Source organism: Melanotaenia boesemani, chromosome 18 (genome assembly GCF_017639745.1).
Source record: "Melanotaenia boesemani isolate fMelBoe1 chromosome 18, fMelBoe1.pri, whole genome shotgun sequence".
NCBI lineage: Eukaryota > Metazoa > Chordata > Actinopteri > Atheriniformes > Melanotaeniidae > Melanotaenia > Melanotaenia boesemani.
In genome coordinates, this window is record NC_055699.1 from 8,988,609 (window position 1) to 9,008,183 (window position 19,575).

Here is a 19,575-nt window from a genome sequence, read left to right on the forward strand (position 1 = left end):
AGCCAAAAAGTTTTATTTATCTTCATTTTTGAGTTTGACAACATATTGAACTCTAATAAAAGCAGTGAGATAGTTAATCAGAAGGAGATCGAAAACATATTAAAGCATCGAGTTTAGACTCAATGATTACAGTTGAATAGGCCATCACTTCATTCCTCTGGATTTTGCAGAGCTCCAGATTTCTTCAGCTTCTCTGTACACCAGCAGTCTGCCATCATCAGTCAGTTGAAGGTGGCACATGTTACAGGAATTGGGTACGTAGGAGTTTGTGTGCCACCTGGGTGTGCTGCACTGGTTGTACATAACCAGGTTGCAGTCGGCCTGCATGCACAGACGGACAACATCTGATCCTGAAGTGTCTGAAGCCCACACAGGCTTCCAACCATAGATGACAAAGTTGCCATCATCCTGTAGACAGAGAAAGTCACATAGTGTCATAGCAACCTCATACATAAACTAGACTTAATTTGAAAACTTGTGCACTATTATTGACCTGGAAAATAGCTTTCCAGCCTCCATTGTTGGACAAGAGGCTGTCTCCTTTGCGGAGCTCGCTGTTTTTGGACAAGTAGTTGCTGCTCATTTTTCTAAAACAGAGAAAAGCTGTGAGGATATATCTGTCTATGATACAGAAAATGCATTTCACAGCATACAATAATAAAATGACTCTAGTCCAGTAAGGCATGGATCCATCAGAGAATACTTACATGTAGAATATTTACTTAGAGTCCTACTCCAGTCGATCTGCACGTCAAAGCGAAGGAAGTGGTGAAAGTCACACCTGAGCATCTTTATATAGTCCAAACAGGGGGTGGAGTTAATGTCAGACTCTTCCATTAAAGGAAACAGATTCAAATAGTTATCAGGACATAAGAGGAGGTTTCTATGTCTCATTTCCCCAGTAACTTATCAATTTAACTGTTATTTCACCATCATAAAATTGAACATATCTAAGATTGGCAAAAACTGCCAGGTATCCATAAAGCTACATAAAGATACAAGGTGCTGCAGCACAGTGTTGGTTTTGTTTAATTTTTATTCAAATGGATATCAACGTTATATTCCTCTCTCCAAAGTAACCCTTAAACGCATCTACAGTCAACATACTTATTCCAAGAGCACTGAATTTTATATTTGTAGGAACATAGTGGTTATAAGTTTGCATCTGATGTACAAGATATTACTGATATTTTCTATGTGGATCTATACTATTGGATTGTTTATCATTAAATGGAAGTTTTAATGAAGGCTAGTTTATTATTACACCTCTTGGATTTATCATTTCATCAAGCAAAGTAAGGCAGTTAATACTACAGGTTAATACTAAGAACAGATCACATATTTAAATGTGTTGAAGGGAGTTGAAATAAAAACTCATCAAACAAGGCAATGTTTTCCAACCCTCTATTGTCCAGTTCTGGTGCATCTATGTGACATGTAGCCTCAGTTTTGTTCTCAGCTGACAGGAGTGACACCTGGTGTGGTCTTTTGCTGCTTTTGTAGCACATCTGCTTCGATCTTCAAAACATTGTGCATCCAAAGATGGTATTCTGCATACCATGGATGGAATTAATAGTTCATTGATGTTCTGATGCCTTTCTATTGCCTCAAACCACCAACATGTCTGGCACCAACAACCATGTCACTTAAACCCTCTTTCTTCCTCATCCTGATGCTTGGTTTAAACTTCAGCAAGTCTTCTTGACCATGTCTACATGACTAAATGCGCTGAGTTGCTGCTGTGAATGGCTGATTAACTATTTGTGTAAAGAAGCAATTGAACAGGCATGGCATTGCAAAAGTCTTGACTGGTGTATGTGCTGCATTCAAGATTCAGAACAGTCAAACACCACTTCAGAACAGAACAAAATAACATTGCAATAGATCACACACACACACACACACACACACACACACACACACACACACACACACACACACATATATATATATATATATATATATATAAATCTCTTTAAATTGCAGTTCAGTCTGTTTCACTGTCAGCACGTTTATATGCACCTATCTATATTGATAGCACATAAACCACATATGCAGCCTATAAAACCCTGAATTTTATCTGGCTATTCAACCACAGAAACGTTTTACAGACTCAAAGATGGATACAGTCTCATTTGCATTGGTGATTATTATTGATGAAAGCTTTTATTCATATTCGCCATATCATTTCCTTATTACAGCCCAGGTTTGCGAAACATCCACCTGACATCAGCAGAGAGATCTTGTGTATATTGTTTACAAACATTAACTGTTGCTCTCATTTTTTTGTCATGTATGAAGATAATGCAGACATGCTTAGTCCATACAGAGGTTTGTGTGTTTTCCTTCGCTTAGCAATCCTATAAACACAGACAGCAAAATTACAATTCTTTTGCCTCCTTTGCACAGAGAAAACATTGTAAAAAATATTTCAAGCCAATTCACTTGCCAACATTGTGAAGGTTTGGTGTTTCTAAATTCCACACTCAAAATAAATAGTTATATTTTCTCATAAAACCAGGATTTCAACATTATGTCTTAAAGTCTCCACGAAATGGCAGATTTAATGTTATTTGCTTCTCCACAGTTACAGATTTATTGTTAAAACAGAAGTCAGTGAGGCCGGTTGGTCATCTCTGATGACTGTTCAGACTCTGTCCACCACTTTTAATCAGCTATGTTGAAATTTAAAATTCAAAGAATGCTTTGAAAATAATGTAAAGTTACTACTCGCCCCCAATGCACGATGAATACATGTCATTTTGTTTTCCAAGACTACTTCAGACATTTTCTAGTTGTACTGTCATTCAATTTGTTATTTAATATCCTAACTGAGGCATGTAAAATTTCTTGTCGTGTTATTGTTTTTGTTGTTTGTTTGCAAATTTTTCAGTTATTGCATGGTCAGTTATAAATTTCTGAGACAGTCCACTGCTGGGAAGACTGTCATCTGTGCTGAATGTTTCCTCTTTCACATGCACAATAATGGACTTTAAAATGTTTGAAAATTACCTTCTAACCCTTCGTATATTGATGAGCAGCAACAGCTACTTCTCTAAAAGGACGGATGACTTCTTTTCTCTCTGACATTTCTCTGCTATGACGGCGGGACGTGGAGAGGCACCATGTAAAAGATCAGCCAGCTGGTTCTATGGATGGCTTTGAGAATAAACACAGCATTAATGGAGGGACACATGGACATCATCTCCATGGAGAATGTGGGTATATTAACAAAAACTCTTTTCCCGGTGAGAGGGTTCCACACCCGCACTTTAGACCTTTTTTGGTGTAGATTTTATGAAATATTGAACTAATTATTATAACTAAAGTGACCATCTAATGAAAAAAAAAAAGGTGAAGAAAAAAATCCTAATGATGTATTTTATCAGCAGGTGTTTACTTTGGGTGATGCTGCTGTAGGACTTTTATCACTGCTGCACAGTGACACTTCAATGATAAAAGGAAAAACCTGTTTTTATCCAGATCACCAGTTTTATCAGAGTTTCTTCATTAATGTTGGCTGTTTAACTTCAGCCAAATCTGCTGGTTTATTTTTATAATTAATAAAAAAAAAGTTTTAATTCAGAATTATGATCTAGAACATGGTAGAGATGTTTTAGAACAGCATGTAGAAATACATTACATGCTGCATTTCCTGACTATTGGACATCTGAAGTTTACCCAAGTAAAGGTCAGTTAACAGTAAATATTTGTAAGCATTGGTTCTTTCTGTTGATACAATACAATAAAAACAGGCAAATGTCAGGCATAGTCACAAATGGTGATTAATGGTGATTAATTCATTTGAAAGCTGTGATTAATCTGATTAAAAATTTTAATTGTTTGACAGCCCTAGTATAAACTAAACAAAGTCACTTAACGTTACAAAAGTTTAATAAGCATTGAGTTTCAGTAGCATTGATATTTGCAGCCTGTCTGATATATAATGTTTCAGAGCATATTGTGCTACGAACTGGGTTTTAACCAGTAGACACAGTCAAACGTGTACATCAGTTTTTTGCAGTGCTCTATCCTTGTTGTCCTCATTTCCTGAACAAAAGGAGCACAAGTCAAGATGCCAGATCACATAAAATCACTTCACTAATATTTTAAGGAGTTTCTCTATATTCACTTTTGAAATAATAAATCGATATCTGTATTTAACGTGCAGATCTAACACAGATGACTTTGGTTGGTGTTTTCCCCCAAATAATAAGAAAATAACATTTTCTTAAAATCTACAACCACTTTGGAAAGAGCTCATAATTAGGCTGTAAAACAATAGACCACAGTGAGATAAGAGCGACATCTTGTGGTGTACTTTTGCAAATGCAAAGCTGTCTTTTTAAAAAAACTCATGCTTTCTCTTTGCGACATATACAGGTATAATACTCTAGTTAAGATCTGGTTATTAACCCCAGTCTGCTCTCCTGAGTGAGTAAATAACAATAAATAAAATATGTGTTACATTAAAGCCAAAAATAACTTGTACCATTTGACAGGAAGCCAAAAAGTTTTATTTATCTTCATTTTTGAGTTTCACAACATATTGAACTCCAATAAAAGCAGTGAGATAGTTAATCAGAAGGAGATCGAAAACATATTAAAGCATCGAGTTTAGACTCAATGATTACAGTAGAATAGGCCATCACTTCATTCCTCTGGATTTTGCAGAGCTCCAGATTTCTTCAGCCTCTCTGTACACCAGCAGTCTGCCATCATCAGTCAGTTGAAGGTGGCACATGTTACAGGAATTGGGTACGTAGGAGTTTGTGTGCCACCTGGGTGTGCTGCACTGGTTGTACATAACCAGGTTGCAGTCGGCCTGCATGCACAGACGGACAACATCTGATCCTGAAGTGTCTGAAGCCCACACAGGCTTCCAACCATAGATGACAAAGTTGCCATCATCCTGTAGACAGAGAAAGTCACATAGTGTCATAGCAACCACATACATAAACTAGACTTAATTTGAAAACTTGTGCACTATTATTGACCTGGAAAATAGCTTTCCAGCTTCCATTGTTGGACAAGAGGCTGTCTCCTTTGCGGAGCTCGCTGTTTTTGGACAAGTAGTTGCTGCTCATTTTTCTAAAACAGAGGAAAGCTGTGAGGATATATCTGTCTATGATACAGAAAATGCATTTCACAGCATACAATAATAAAATGACTCTAGCCCAGTAAGGCATGGATCCATCAGACAATACTTACATGTTGAATATTTACTTAGAGTCCTACTCCAGTCGATCTGCACGTCAAAGCGAAGGAAGTGGTGAAAGTCACACCTGAGCATCTTTATATAGTCCAAACAGGGGGTGGAGTTAATGTCAGACTCTTCCATTAAAGGAAACAGATTCAAATAGTTATCAGGACATAAGAGGAAGTTTCTATGTCTCATTTCCCCAGTAACTTATCAATTTAACTGTTATTTCACCATCATAAAATTGAACATATCTAAGATTGGCAAAACCTGCCAGGTATCCATAAAGCTACATAAAGATACAAGGTGCTGCAGCACAGTGTTGGTTTTGTTTAATTTTTATTCAAATGGATATCAAAGTTATATTCCTCTCTCCAAAGTAACCCTTAAACGCATCTACAGTCAACATACTTATTCCAAGAGCACTGAATTTTATATTTGTAGAAACATAGTGGTTATAAGTTTGCATCTGATGTACAAGATATTACTGATATTTTCTATGTGGATCTATACTATTGGATTATGTGTCATTAAATGGAAGTTTTAATGAAGGCCAATTTATTATTACACCTCTTGGATTTATCATTTCATCAAGCAAAGTAAGGCAGTTAATACTACAGGTTAATACTAAGAACAGATCACATATTTAAATGTGTTGAAGGGAGTTGAAATAAAAACTCATCAAACAAGGCAATGTTTTCCAACCCTCTATTGTCCAGTTCTGGTGCATCTATGTGACATGTAGCCTCGGTTTTGTTCCCAGCTGACAGGAGTGACACCTGGTGTGGTCTTTTGCTGCTTTTGTAGCTCATCTGCTTCAATGTTCAAAACATTGTGCATCCAAAGATGGTATTCTGCATACCATGGATGGAATTAATAGTTCATTGAGGTTCTGATGCCTTTCTATTGCCTCAAACCACCAACATGTCTGGCACCAACAACCATGTCACTTAAACCCTCTTTCTTTCTCATTCTGATGCTTGGTTTAAACTTCAGCAAGTCATCTTGACCATGTCTACATGACTAAATGCGTTGAGTTGCTGCTGTGAATGGCTGATTAACTATTTGTGTAAAGAAGCAATTGAACAGGTGTACCTAAAGTACACCTACCGAGTTGCTGGTGAGTTTACAGTACCTGTCAAAAGTTTGGATACATGTATTCATTCAAAATAAATGAATGAATCTGCATCCTCACAGGCCTTGACATGGCATTGCAAAAGTCTTTACTGGTGTATGTGCTGCATTCAAGATTCAAGATTCTTTCAATAGTCAAACACCACTCCAGAGCAGAACAAAATAACATTGCAATAGATCACACACACACACACACACACACACACACACACACACACACACACACACACACACACACACACACACACACACACACACACACAGACACACACACACACACATATATATATATATAAATCTCTTTAAATTGCAGTTCAGTCTGTTACACTGTCAGCACGTTTATATGCACCTATCTATATTGATAGCACATAAACCACATATGCAGCCTATAAAACCCTGAATTTTATCTGGCTATTCAACCACAGAAACGTTTTACAGACTCAAAGATGGATACAGTCTCATTTGCATTGGTGATTATTATTGATGAAAGCTTTTATTCATATTCGCCATATCATTCCCTTATTACAGCCCAGGTTTGCGAAACATCCACCTGACATCAGCAGAGAGATCTTGTGTATATTGTTTACAAACATTAACTGTTGCTCTCATTTTTTTTGTCATGTATGAAGATAATGCAGACATGCTTAGTCCATACGGAGGTTTGTGTGTTTTCATTCGTTTAGCAATCCTATAAACACAGACAGCAAAATTACAATTCTTTTGCCTCCTTTGCACAGAGAAAACATTGTAAAAAATATTTCAAGCCAATTCACTTGCCAACATTGTGAAGGTTTGCTGTTTCTAAATTCCACACTCAAAATAAATAGTTATATTTTCTCATGAAACCAGGATTTCAACATTATGTCTCTCCACGAAATGGCAGATTCAATGTTATTTGCTTCTCCACAGTTACAGATTTATTGTTAAAACAGAAGTCAGTGAGGCCGGTTGGTCATCTCTGATGACTGTTCAGACTCTGTCCACCACTTTTAATCAGCTATGTTGAAATTTAAAATTCAAAGAATGCTTTGAAAATAATGTAAAGTTACTACTCGCCCCCAATGCACGATGAATACATGTCATTTTGTTTCCCAAGACATTAGAAACTATAAAATACCTAGGAAAAAAAACAAGTTTAACTTCACATGGACTTCAAAACCCCCTTAAACAAAAAACATCCATTCAGACATTATCTCTATATTATCAAATTGCATTTTTATCCATTAAAAGAGAAGGTGACTGAACACCACCTGAAAAATAACAAAACAAAACAAAACAACTAACTGTTTTTTTCTACAGCAGTACCTTTATAACAATAAAAAAGATTACTGGACTTCTTGAATTATGTAATTTAATGAACAGCAAAAATCTGTTTTTGATAAATATGGGCTTTGCAAACAAATATATGTAAAGTTTGTGTCCAGTAATACAGCTGACTAGTAACTAAGTGCTCTTTGACTACTTTTAAAAGTACTGTAACTTATCTTTAATGCTAAATCTCTGTTTTCATTGAATAAAGAAGTTACTTTTTGTAAAAACATTTCTCAACAGTAGCATCCAGAGCTAGCATGTGATTGACCTGTTAGCTTACAATGCTATGTTGGTTAGCTAGCTTAAATGTTGAAGTTATGTCATCACCCTTAACCACAGTTGGTAAATTATTTGTTGCTGTTGTTTGTGGTGTTTTTTATTTTCATTTATTTATTTGTTTTCATTAAATTACACTGACGTTACTCTTACCTCTGTTTAGGACGTTGTAATTTAAAAAAGGACAAGTCCTTGAGCAAGTTTCAACTCAAACTGCAGACTAAATATAAAAAAGGATCTAATGAAAAGCTGTTAATGAGTGTTTCCTAAAAATTTAGCATTTTTTCCACACTGCAGAGCTCATCAGTTTGGCAAAGTTACTGAAAAACACATTTTTGCACTGTCAGTTAGAAAAGAATACTTTTGCTATGATTAGCAGTGAGCAGGCTATTTTTTCCAAATATGCATCTTTGCAAAGTGGATGCATGTTTATTTTCAGATGCCTAATTGTTTTAATTTTTTACGCAGGCTTTGTTTGTACAGCTCATAGTGAATTTGAAGTTTATTTCTCCACCATTTCCGCTCAGTTTTTCTGCATTCTCTTAATAGGCTGGTAACCACAGTGGTGTTTCTCCATGGTGTTTTCTGTTTGCTCAAAGTGCTCTTGATTCTTATCGGTGCAACAGCATCCATTACATTCAAGATTTTCAGACTGAAATGATCCAGGAGTCCATCAACTGACTCTGCACTGGTTGTTGGTAACATAGCTATGGCCTCCACAAATTTAGCACTTGTTCTTTCATTAATGTACCTCTTCCTAACCGAGGAGCAGGTTGGTTGGACATTCTGAGTGATCAGGAAATCAAACAAAATACAAAAATGGTCAGACAAGGCCAAGTCAGTGACCGCAACAGAAGAAATATCAACACCCTTTGAAATAACCAGGTCCAGAATGTGACCTCGAATGTGGGTCGGTTCTTTTACATGTTGCTACGAACCCAACATGTCCAGTATGGAAGAAAATTCCTTGACATTACCATCCGTCATGTTATCTATGTGAATGTTAAAATCCCCAGTTAAGATGAAATGGTTAAAATCAGTAGAGATAGCCAACAATAATTCAGAAAATTCATCAATAAAATTTGCAAAGTTACTGAAAAAACACATTTTTCTGTCAGTTAGAAAATAATACTTTTGATATGATTAACTGTGAGCAGGCTGTTTTTTTTCCAAACATGCATCTTTGCAAATAGGATGCATATTTAATATTCAGATATACAGTAAGTTATAGAAGAACTGAACTTACATTTATTGGGAATCAGAATAGCAGCTGCATATTATATTTAATTTTTGTTGTTTTTTTCATAAACATAAATGTGTCAGCATGTCAGCAAAAGTAAGGAAATTTACATGCATATAATCATCAGAGCCACAAAACTTTATATCTACAAAAATATAAACACACTCCCATATCCCCACATATAGATCTTAACAGCCCTTTATTAAAGGTTAAAATATTTACATTCCCTGCCCTGATGTTCCCACATAGCCTCCAGCAAGTTGACTACTTTTTATTTTTGGGTGCTAGAAAAATCTATCTGCTTCTATATGTATTTTGTTTGTAAAGTAATCTCTCAACTACAAGTATCTAAACCAAAATTTACTGTTAAGATCACACTTCCCTTCAAATCCTGAAAACTCATAAACTTTCCATCGCTTGAAGTTGCACTCATTGCTTTAATGTGTGCACTTGCTTCATAGTACCACAGGGAGTCACTGGTGTTATGTGGGTTGTGTGACCTCTGTGAATTAAAAAAGACTGTGTTAGTTTCAATGAATGCTTTCATGATTTTTTTTTTCATGGTAATGTTTGGTCAGACATCAGTTTAATTTAGTCCATAGGCATTGGATAACTTAATCAGCTGATAATCAAGTGCACAAAAAATCATACATCATAAAACCTGTGTTATTTAGCAACAGGTTTTCATACAGCAACAGGAGATATACAGATCTAACATCTGCATAGGGTATATATGTATTTTTTTACTTAGATTTGAAAGTTGAAAGTTCTGTCTCTGAACCAAATCCTCTTCTGCTGCAAAGCATTACTGCTGACACATCTAATCTTTACAGAAATAATTTTGTCTGTCTGGAAGGTAAATTGTGATGAGGAACAACACATGTGGAGGGCAAGATAAAGGTAAACACATCACTTTCTGTCCAGTCTGGTCTTTCACATGAACTCTCCAGTTCTTCTGAAGAAGAGGTTTTAATTATACCTAAAGTAAGAAGTAAAACCTGTGGGAAGCATCCTTTTCTTATTGTTGCCCATTGCATTCGCACTGCCTTTCACAAAGATCTGACAGCAGCAGAGAATATATACATCTGCTACTGCTACTAGTATTTCTTCTATTACTACTACTTCTACTACTACTACTACTAATGAAGACAAAAAAAATTCAGGTGTTTTTAATCATTTTTTTTAATTAATTTGACTTTTTTTTGGCATTTGCACTCTTTAAATCACTTCATGCTACACATTAGGTTTTGTATAATAGGTGTGATTTTATTCATTCAATACTTACATATTCAGATCTTCTTTTACTTTATATGCCATATCTTGTGATGTGTTTACAGTGAATTAGGGTGATTAATGGATGGATAAATGAAGTGTTTACAACACTTCATTTAACCATCTATTTCATTTTTCCAGCATACACTCAAGATTAATATAATCAATAAACACTGGATTTTTATGGATGTACTAATTTAAGATTTTTTAATGTAGGACTTTTATGTTTGTCAGTATTTTTATTTATTTATTTATTTATTTTTTGACAATACTACTTAATCAATTTATTTTAAACATCTCATACAAATACATGTTACAGTTTTATATTTTCATTATAATGTACCTACCACATAAAAAAAAATTCAAATTTATGAATTATATTCAGAGCTGTTAGAGGGAAAAACAAAAGCCAACATGTATGTATTGTCAAAAATGTATTTTAATTACCCATCAGCAATTAAAACTTGACATGGTTTCCAAAATTAATTTTCACATTTAATTAATTTCAGATGCATTAATCAATGTTTTTGGAATCAAGCAGAGGTCCAGATATCATCACCTTCTCTGTACACCACCAATTTGCCATTATTGGTCAATTGAAGACGACACATTTTGCACTGGCTTTTAGCAGAGTTTGTGTGCCACTTGGCTTCGTCAGCCTTGTTGTACATGACCAGGTTGCAGTCAGCCTGCATGCACAAGCGCATGGCATCTGTTCCTGCAGTGTTTGATGCCCACACAGGCTTCCAGCCATAGACGACAAAGTTCCCATCATCCTGCAAGCAGAAAAGAGGATGTTTAATCCTGTGTCAACCTATTATCAGAGTCTACATCTTCCGCTCACGTGTTATGCACCAAAGTTCTTGAGCACCTGAAAAACCGCCTTCCACTCCCTGTTGTTAGAGATCAGGTAGTCTCCCTTGTGGAGCTCATCATTTTTGGACAGGTAGTTTTTGCTCATGACTCTGCAACAAAGAACGAAGCTCATGAAATCTGCATTCGCATCTCAAACGGTGACAGTTCACCATGGAATGTTTTCCAAAGTTCTTTAGCCATTTTGTGCAAAAGAACAATATTTTTGATGCTAAATAGAAAACTATTCAGACGTCCTCGAATCAAAGAATTTTTTTTTAACAATACAGCATTAAATTAGTTTTAAAAAAAGAGTACTTACAGATTTGAATGTCACACCAGTGCGATCAAGCTGCAGCTAAAGAGACGAAGTGAAGCTCTATAGGAGAAACTTCATTTTTATTTTCTACGCCAGGGGGTGGAGAAAGAAGAGAGAGCAGATTGCCTCACCCCTTTTCTCTGTAAGAAGGAATTTGTGAGTTTTTATAAATTTTCCTGATTTCTTAAGCAGTACATTATGTTGCCTACAAAGAAAAGATCTGTCATCAAAACATTAGTTATTTTTTAAGATGTTGCAGAAGATTTACCCATCAGTGGTGCTCTGAAGATTCATTTTCATCTATATTCAAAAGGTCATTATGTCACTGAACCTGCTGTGACATTGTCATGAATCTTTCATGTTCTGTCAGGACAAGTTTACCAAACACTGAGCAACTTATTTGACATTAACATTTGAGCCATCAGTAAGCCATGTATGAATGGAGACAATGGGGGGGGGGGGACGATTATATTGGTGTAAGTACAATTTCCAGTTTGTTCTAGTAATTTAAAAATTACCCAGATCCTTTACACACAGTCATGTGAAAAAAGTCTCTTTCAGTTTTGTTTGTCAGGACATAATAAAAACCAGCTGATCCATACCAGGTGTCAAAATAAGTTAAATACAAACCCCAGATTAGAACAAATACATTACACATTACACTACGTCATTGTTTATTCAACAACAACTCAGCCAAAACGCAGAAGTATTTTTGGCTTTTGTGCATTATGGCCAAACATCACCACTTTAGCTTTTTCTGTCCAAAAGACTTTGTTCTGATAAAACTTTGCAAACCATGTAAAAGCTGTGCTGTATTGTTCTTTTTTATGTAGAAAAAGGCTGTCAGTAGCATACTCCTCTAAAAAGCCATACAGCTTCAGTCTTTTTCTGATTGTCATTAACTTTAATATTTAACATGCTAACTGAGACATGGAAAGCTTCTTGGTTTTTTTTTTGTTTGTTTGTTTGTTTTTTTTTATTTTTTTTTTATTTTTTTTATTTTTTTTTATTTGTTGTTGTTTTTTTTTTGGGGGGGGGGGGGGGGGGGGGTAAATTTTTCAGTTATGGCATGGTCAGACATAAATTACTGAGACGTCCACTGCTGGGAAGACCATCATCCTTGCTAAATGTTTTCTTTTTCACATGCACAATAATGAACTTTAAATTCTGAAAATGACCTTTTATCCCTTCATATTTTGATGAGCAGCAACAGCTACTTCTCTAAAAGGACGGATGATTTCTTTTCTCTCTGACATGATAACACACTATGAGAATCACACAAGGTCTATAAATGTGTCTTTAGCTCAAAGAGGGTCTTTATTCCTTACTATTTACTCTTGGCAATATTATTTTTGACACTACCAGGCTCCAAATTTCAAGTGAGATTTGCTGTGTGTGTTTTTTGTGCTGTCAGCAAACCAGTATTGGCGATGCAGATGTTGAGATGTGACTCAGAGTTTACTCAGGAGGACAGAATCAGTGTGGAGGAGTTCAGCCTGCATTGAACTCTGGATCCAAGCTTTCACATTAGGCATATTGAGGTCTTTTTAAAACAGTTTTGTGATAGAAAGAACCGCAATGTTGCAATGCAGATAAAATTTTAACAAAAGCAAATCTGACACTGCAGACTTTTTCTCTTTTTTTTATTATTCTCAGTTACATCTGGAATACAGTCATTTTAAAACAGAAGAAGGAACAAACAATTGCAGAGAGGAGTTGAACATGTTAACGCAGCATTTTTGTGGGAAATATTCTATAACAATCAAAGTGACAAAAGTTTAATAAGCATTGAGCTTAAGTAATATTGATATTTGCAAGCTGATATATAATGTTCCAAAGCATATTGTGCTATGAACTGGGTTTTAACCAGTAGACACAGCCAAAAGTGTAGGAGCTCCACTGTGGTACATCAGTTTTTTGCAGTGCTCCATCCTTGTCTTCTTCATTTCCTGAGTAAAGGGAACCCATGTCAAGATCACATAAAATCACTTCACTAAGACTTTAAACCAAGTATCAAAGATGGTAAAAAACAGTGAAAGAGGACATAAGTGACAATACCTCTGTGAGTCTCGGTTTCTGGATGCAGTGAACGTAGGGCTGGGGATTGGGTTCTATCTGGTCTGAAGCTGTTTTGTAGCAAATGGCGCAATCCATCAGTGGCTGTGGAGGGTTTGATAGAGATAGAGATCAGAAGGGTGCTGGTGATAAAATGAACACTTCTCATGTTGACATTTACTCACTCTGTCATTCCTGAAGGGGCAACTCTGAGGGTTGGACACAGTTGTTCCTTTGCCACACCTGGTGGGTTTCAGGTAAAAGTGATGATAGAGATATTTCACTCCAAACCCCCCCTAAAAAGAACAACGAGAGATTTTAATTATCTGCACCTTGCTGCTGCTTGATTTTAATGTAACTTTATGATCCATGTGCTTCTTTACATGCTGGGTTTATGTGATGTTTGAGCAAATGGGCTGTGATACATCCTGCTATTGAATCCATGTTGGCCAGTGTTGTAGAAAAATTACCAAGAGTCTGGAATGAGTGAAAGTATATAAGGTTTATTTACAGGAGAAGTATTGAAAAAAGAATGGTCGTCCCGATTCGCATGAAATCGGGAGAGACTCTGATGATTCATCAGAGAAAAACAGTTTTATTCAGCTGGTCCCCAGCTGAAGATCAAACAGCAAAATAATAATATGAGGAAAAGAAGACTTAGTGGCGCCACTTTCTTCCAGTTTTCAGACAAAGCCCACATACCACAACAAGCTGATATCCCAAACAACGACTGCTATCTAGCAGGTGCCATATCAGAGCTCTGGGAAGAAAGTACTCAGTATGACCTCACACACGTACACACAATGAAAAATATAACTTCAGTATTCTGTAAAATGAGAACACACAATATGAAAATGTAAAAGTGAATGGATTAACAATATTAAATTAATAAAGAAAACTGAATATACATGTGATTATTATTAGTATATGTGAGTCATTACCATATGCAGCTAAATTTCTTTCACACCAGCAGCTGTTCTTTGTGTATTTTCCTTTTGTCATTTTATTCTCTGTTTAATCAGTTAAACCATCTTAGTTGCATTTAACTAATTTGAGTCTTAACTGTAGAATCAAAGGTACATTAGACATGTAAAACACAAGATGCAACACATATGAAGTAGTTTGTTCCGACTATATGCTTATTTGCCTGAAGCAGCTGTTACATAACTCCTTAAAAACGTCTTTGTTTCTGATTACCTCTAATCTGTAACTTATTTGTTGTAAGTCCCTCAATAATCTGCCTGGTCACATATTTGTCATTGTTGAGTTAAGTCCTCCACATCTGCCTGCCTCCTGTTTGTGAGCCTGCATTTTGGGTACTTCGCTTCTTAACCACGTTTACAAAAGTCAGCACCTTCAGTTTAATAACTGATTTGAGCTGTGGTGTAAAGACCTGTTGATGATTTGATTTGTTTTCTTTTCAGTGGTACATATGCACAAAACAGCAAACTGAGACCAAACTGAAATCTCCTAATATAAATACTTCTAGTTGCCACTGATCCGTTCTATAATGTGGGTGGGAAAAGTGGCCTTCTAACAATGACACACCTTTTCAGAATTTTAATTTAGCTAAAACGAACAAACCAAAGCCAAACATCTGCTGACATGTGAAGTCAGTTGAACCAGAACAGATGGAAAACAAGAAACCAGATTCCCCTGAAGGCAGAAAGAAAGCAACAAGCCAAGACATAAAAAAAAACAATCTGAACCAGGAAGGTTATATATCCTTTTTAAAGATAATCTTTCTTTAGTTTTAATATAAAACTTTCTTTTTCTGAAGATATTTGAAAAAGTTCAGTCTGCCTTGTCAAAAGATCTTATAATATTTGCAGTTGTGTATTGATGATGACACTAATATATCTGAAATCTGAGACAACATTAAAAAAGAATTCATTCATGTTAAAAGTTTAAGATAAGAAGTTATCAAAACAGAAACTGATATTTACCTCAATCTCTGACTTTCCCACAGTTCTCAAGAAACGAAAATGATGGTGCACACCCTCATAGGAGTTAAGTTGTTCAAATGTCAAATCTACTCCTTTCTTGTAGGCCTCAGGCAGTTCATTGTAAGGCTCCTGAGCCTGAGCAAAATACAGTGCCGCTGAAGCACAAAGCACAAACAGCAACCCAGCAGCCATTTTCCTCCGACTGTGAGAAGAGATCTGCTTGACTCATGGGGTAAATACCCTCCTCTCTCAGCGGGTTCAATACACAGATCCAAAACAGCTCCTATTATGGCAGCAGTACCAACAACAGAAAACACACACACACATATACACACACACACTGGCCTGCTGCACTGACTGTTTACTTCACAAGCATCTGTTTCCTGCACTACCCCACGGGACACAGAATAAAACTTTTCCTAAGAAAACACACTGTCAGTGAAGAATTTTAACAGACGAGACCTGGTACCAAAGAAGAATAACATCACATCCTTACACATAATTAAACTGGAAGCTCGGTTAAATAATCCGTGTCTTGGAAAATAGCCCAACATGCCATAAAGCCTAAAAGTCAGCAGTGATTAGGGGGTGAATGAACCTTTCTGGTTCCTCTTCATGAGTTCACTCGCTGTTGCATTTACAAGACAAAGGTAATTAAAAAAAAAAAAAAACAACAAATAAAAAAAAATCTGTATTTAGAAAGGTTATTAATGAAACTTCTGTTAAATGCTTATCTTTAAGGAATCATGCACTATGATAGTGATTATGAAAACCAAGCCACTTTATTATGTATATTCACACACAAAGGAGAGAAGTAACATGAAACAAATGTAAAAGGTTTTACAGAGAAATGACCGTGCAGATGAGTTTGGTGGTAGAACTAGTTAAATTTTCATACAGTGGAATAATCTGTCATTTGTGAACTGATTTTTTCCTCCAAGCTGATCAGCATCCAAACTCCTAAATACATACATAATTAGACAAAGATGCTGCTTGACTGGAGGGATTAATGAGAGTGTCTGGCTTCCTCCGCACATGCCATCGCAACTTTGTTGAGGTGGTTTGATATTTCTCTCATGAGATTGGAAATTTTACTTTTAATAATCTGAACAATATTAAGGTGCCTTTTTGCAATTTTTTAACTAGCTACAATATTATGGGATGCCTCTCATCTGCCTGTCTTTAAAGGCCTAAAAAAGGCACATCAGTTGTTGTTCCTCTTTTAAATGTCTCCCATTTCCACCATAGATCTCTGAATCTTAAAGCCACATCTGGTTTTTGACGCCAGTTTAGGTGTCCAGATATAGAAAACCTGTTGGTGTCTTCTGGTGTTTGATGCTTTAGATGCTGCAGAAATGTTCTTGCATGTTCTATAATCTGTGCCTTAACACGAAGTGCACTGGACATGCAAGCATATCTGTGTTTTCAAAAAATGATTCCCTTACAAATGTAGTGAAGTGGAAGAGCACTGCTTTGGCCATTATTTTCCAATTTTATTTTTAAACAGCCCCTTGTTCACATGCTAATTCTGATGTATGGATTAATTGTTGTACAAAGAGGATCTATGACATCCTATTACCATGTACAACAAGACAGCAGCAAAACCTAAATTGAGCACAAGAAGGAAGGAAATTAGTGTTTGTTTAATTATTTCTTTGTTGTAACAATGCTTCTTGGCAATAAACCTGTTTATTTCCCTTTTAAATCGTGCCACATTTGTAAGGAAAATGCACTTGTAGGATGAGCATTAGAGTTGAGTATGTGGGTTGCCCTCACAACAAACCTTCTCTGCTAATGCCAAACAGTTTATCCTGCTCTTGGCTCTTGTTTGGTGTGGTTTAAGATGTTGAGGTCAGGACTGAAGAGAGGCCATTCATATTCTCCACTGCTAAATTATTGAAGTTATCTGTGATAAACTCTGTCCTGTGGGGGCGAAAGTTATCATCTTGGTAGCGTTTATGCCTGTTGTGGTTGTGGGTTCTTCTTCCACATGCTACTGAGGCTCTTGTTTGTTAAATTCATCAACTGTTAAATTACCAATATGTGTTGTTTCTTCAGATTTCAATCTAATCCAATAAACCACATCAAATAGGAGTCAGCATCAGAATATGCAGTTGGTAGAGAAGATTTGCAAAGTTTGTCATGAGCACAACCCACACACTCAATTCTCATTCTGCAAATATATTTTCATTGCAAATGCAAAATAATTTAAAAGTGAAATAAAGAGGCTTTCCAACCATATAAGATTTATTACCAAAAAGCATGGTTACAGCAAAGAAATACCTGACCAAACACTCATTTCCTTACTTTTTGTGTAATGTTTACATGAATGTTATCTGCATACTATGTCAGCATTGCTGAAAAATTACAAATTGGAAATTATTTTAGTAGCTGAAATGCAATAGGTGAGACTATATAAACAGTTTATAGGTCAGAAAAAGTTGTTGGACATGAACTGAGTGAAAATTAAATATCTGTTGTGTTTTAAGCTGCCTTGATGTAGCAGTAAGATTCCTTAATGAAGTCTTGTCTCCTCTATTCTATAATAATTCATCTTTCCAATCTAAGAATAGCTTCAGAGTAAGTGGATGAATTTCAAAGTTCATCACAGTCTGAGGAAATATTTTTGCATGTTCCAGGTATGACAGAAGCCAATGTTTAGATTAAAATGCACTAATTCAGTATTATTTCTTTTCAATGTGACTTCTAACAGCTCTTACAAACAGAAGGCAAAATTTGTAAATGATCTCACTGATGGATTACAATGTTTTAATATCTCAAAATAAAATATAACATTAACATAGTCATTTTAAATGTTTTTATATAGAAATGTTACATGTGATACCCTTAACTGATGAAAACAGGACAGTGATGAAAAAAAGTTAATGAGGAAAGTGACATTATAAACATTTCATGTGAGCTACAAATATTCATAAACATAGATGCACTTGTTCTCTTAAATGTGACCAAATGACCAGCTTGCGAGTTGAGGTGAAGGATAGATCTAATTAAAAAAGTAAAAGAAGCTAAATGAAGGTTTGCTTGACAACATTTTCACTTGGTTCCTGTTGATGCTAGAAGAGTTGGAGCCCCGCTGCTGTATCCCAGCGTATTGCAGTGCTGCACTCTGTTCGCCTTCATCTCCTGCCATTCAGAAATAAAAAGATGGAAAATCAAACCAAAAATTTACACGGGGAGATAATAATAAAAGTGTAAAGAGGAATAAAAGGGCTGACCTCTGTCAAATTCGGTTTGCGGATGCAGTGAACATACGGTGCAGGCTCTTGTTCAATCTCTCCCCTGAAGGTTTTGTAACAGACTGCACAGTCAATGAGCGGCTGCATCGGGGCACACAAACAAAACAAGACAAGTTACAGCAGGCGGTCACATTCCACATTTCTCAGCTCATGAAATCTGATAAAACTCACCCTGTCGTTTCTGAACTGACACGATGTGGAGTCAACCGTTCCTTTTGGGCATTTGGTGGCTTTAAGGTAGAAGTTGTGGTAGATGTAGCTCACACCAAAGCCAGGCTGAGGGGGAAAGAGACTTTTAATGACTTCAAGCAACCCAGAAAACCTTTTTGTGCATTCTTTAATAACTGGGGCTTTCCCCGGAGATTTTACTCACAATAACCTTAATTATTTTTTTTCAATAGCAGCAGCAAATAAATAGATGAAAACTGACTAATAAAATCAGGCATGGTGTACAGTACCTCAATATCTGACTGTGTGACACTTTTGAAAAAGAGAAAATGATGCTGGATGTTGGAGTGAGAGCTGAGGTTCTCCAGTGCTAAATCCACTCCCTTTTTGTAGGCTTCAGGAAGTTTATCGTAAGCCTCTTGTGCCGTAGAAAAAAATAACAAAACTCCAAAGTTGAGGAAGCACAGCAGCAAAGCAGCCATCTTTCTCTGTGAGTCTGTAACAGTGGGAGTGAAACAAAACAGCAGCAGCCCTCCCACTCCCTG

At 36.1% G+C, this 19,575-nt stretch overlaps 3 protein-coding genes across 3 annotated transcripts; all 3 read right to left on the reverse strand.

Annotated features, from left to right (window-relative positions):
• On the reverse strand, positions 1-779 carry LOC121629011 (mannose-specific lectin-like). The gene is made up of 3 exons (XM_041968477.1): positions 708-779; positions 494-587; positions 1-408 (listed from the first exon to the last, which is right to left on the reverse strand). Exons 2-3 carry the CDS (start codon positions 581-583, stop codon positions 145-147), a joined length of 354 nt encoding a protein of 117 aa, XP_041824411.1. The 5' UTR covers positions 584-587; positions 708-779; the 3' UTR covers positions 1-144.
• Positions 780-4,500: 3,721 nt separating this feature from the next.
• Positions 4,501-5,272, reverse strand: LOC121629008 (mannose-specific lectin-like). Its single transcript, XM_041968474.1, has 3 exons — positions 5,212-5,272; positions 4,998-5,091; positions 4,501-4,912 (listed from the first exon to the last, which is right to left on the reverse strand). The coding sequence occupies exons 2-3, from the start codon at positions 5,085-5,087 to the stop codon at positions 4,649-4,651; spliced, it is 354 nt and encodes a 117-aa protein (XP_041824408.1). The 5' UTR covers positions 5,088-5,091; positions 5,212-5,272; the 3' UTR covers positions 4,501-4,648.
• Positions 5,273-10,856: 5,584 nt separating this feature from the next.
• LOC121628940 (lectin-like) lies at positions 10,857-11,693 on the reverse strand. Its single transcript, XM_041968365.1, has 3 exons — positions 11,608-11,693; positions 11,305-11,398; positions 10,857-11,209 (listed from the first exon to the last, which is right to left on the reverse strand). Exons 2-3 carry the CDS (start codon positions 11,392-11,394, stop codon positions 10,967-10,969), a joined length of 333 nt encoding a protein of 110 aa, XP_041824299.1. The 5' UTR covers positions 11,395-11,398; positions 11,608-11,693; the 3' UTR covers positions 10,857-10,966.
• Between the last annotated feature and the right edge of the window lie 7,882 nt (positions 11,694-19,575).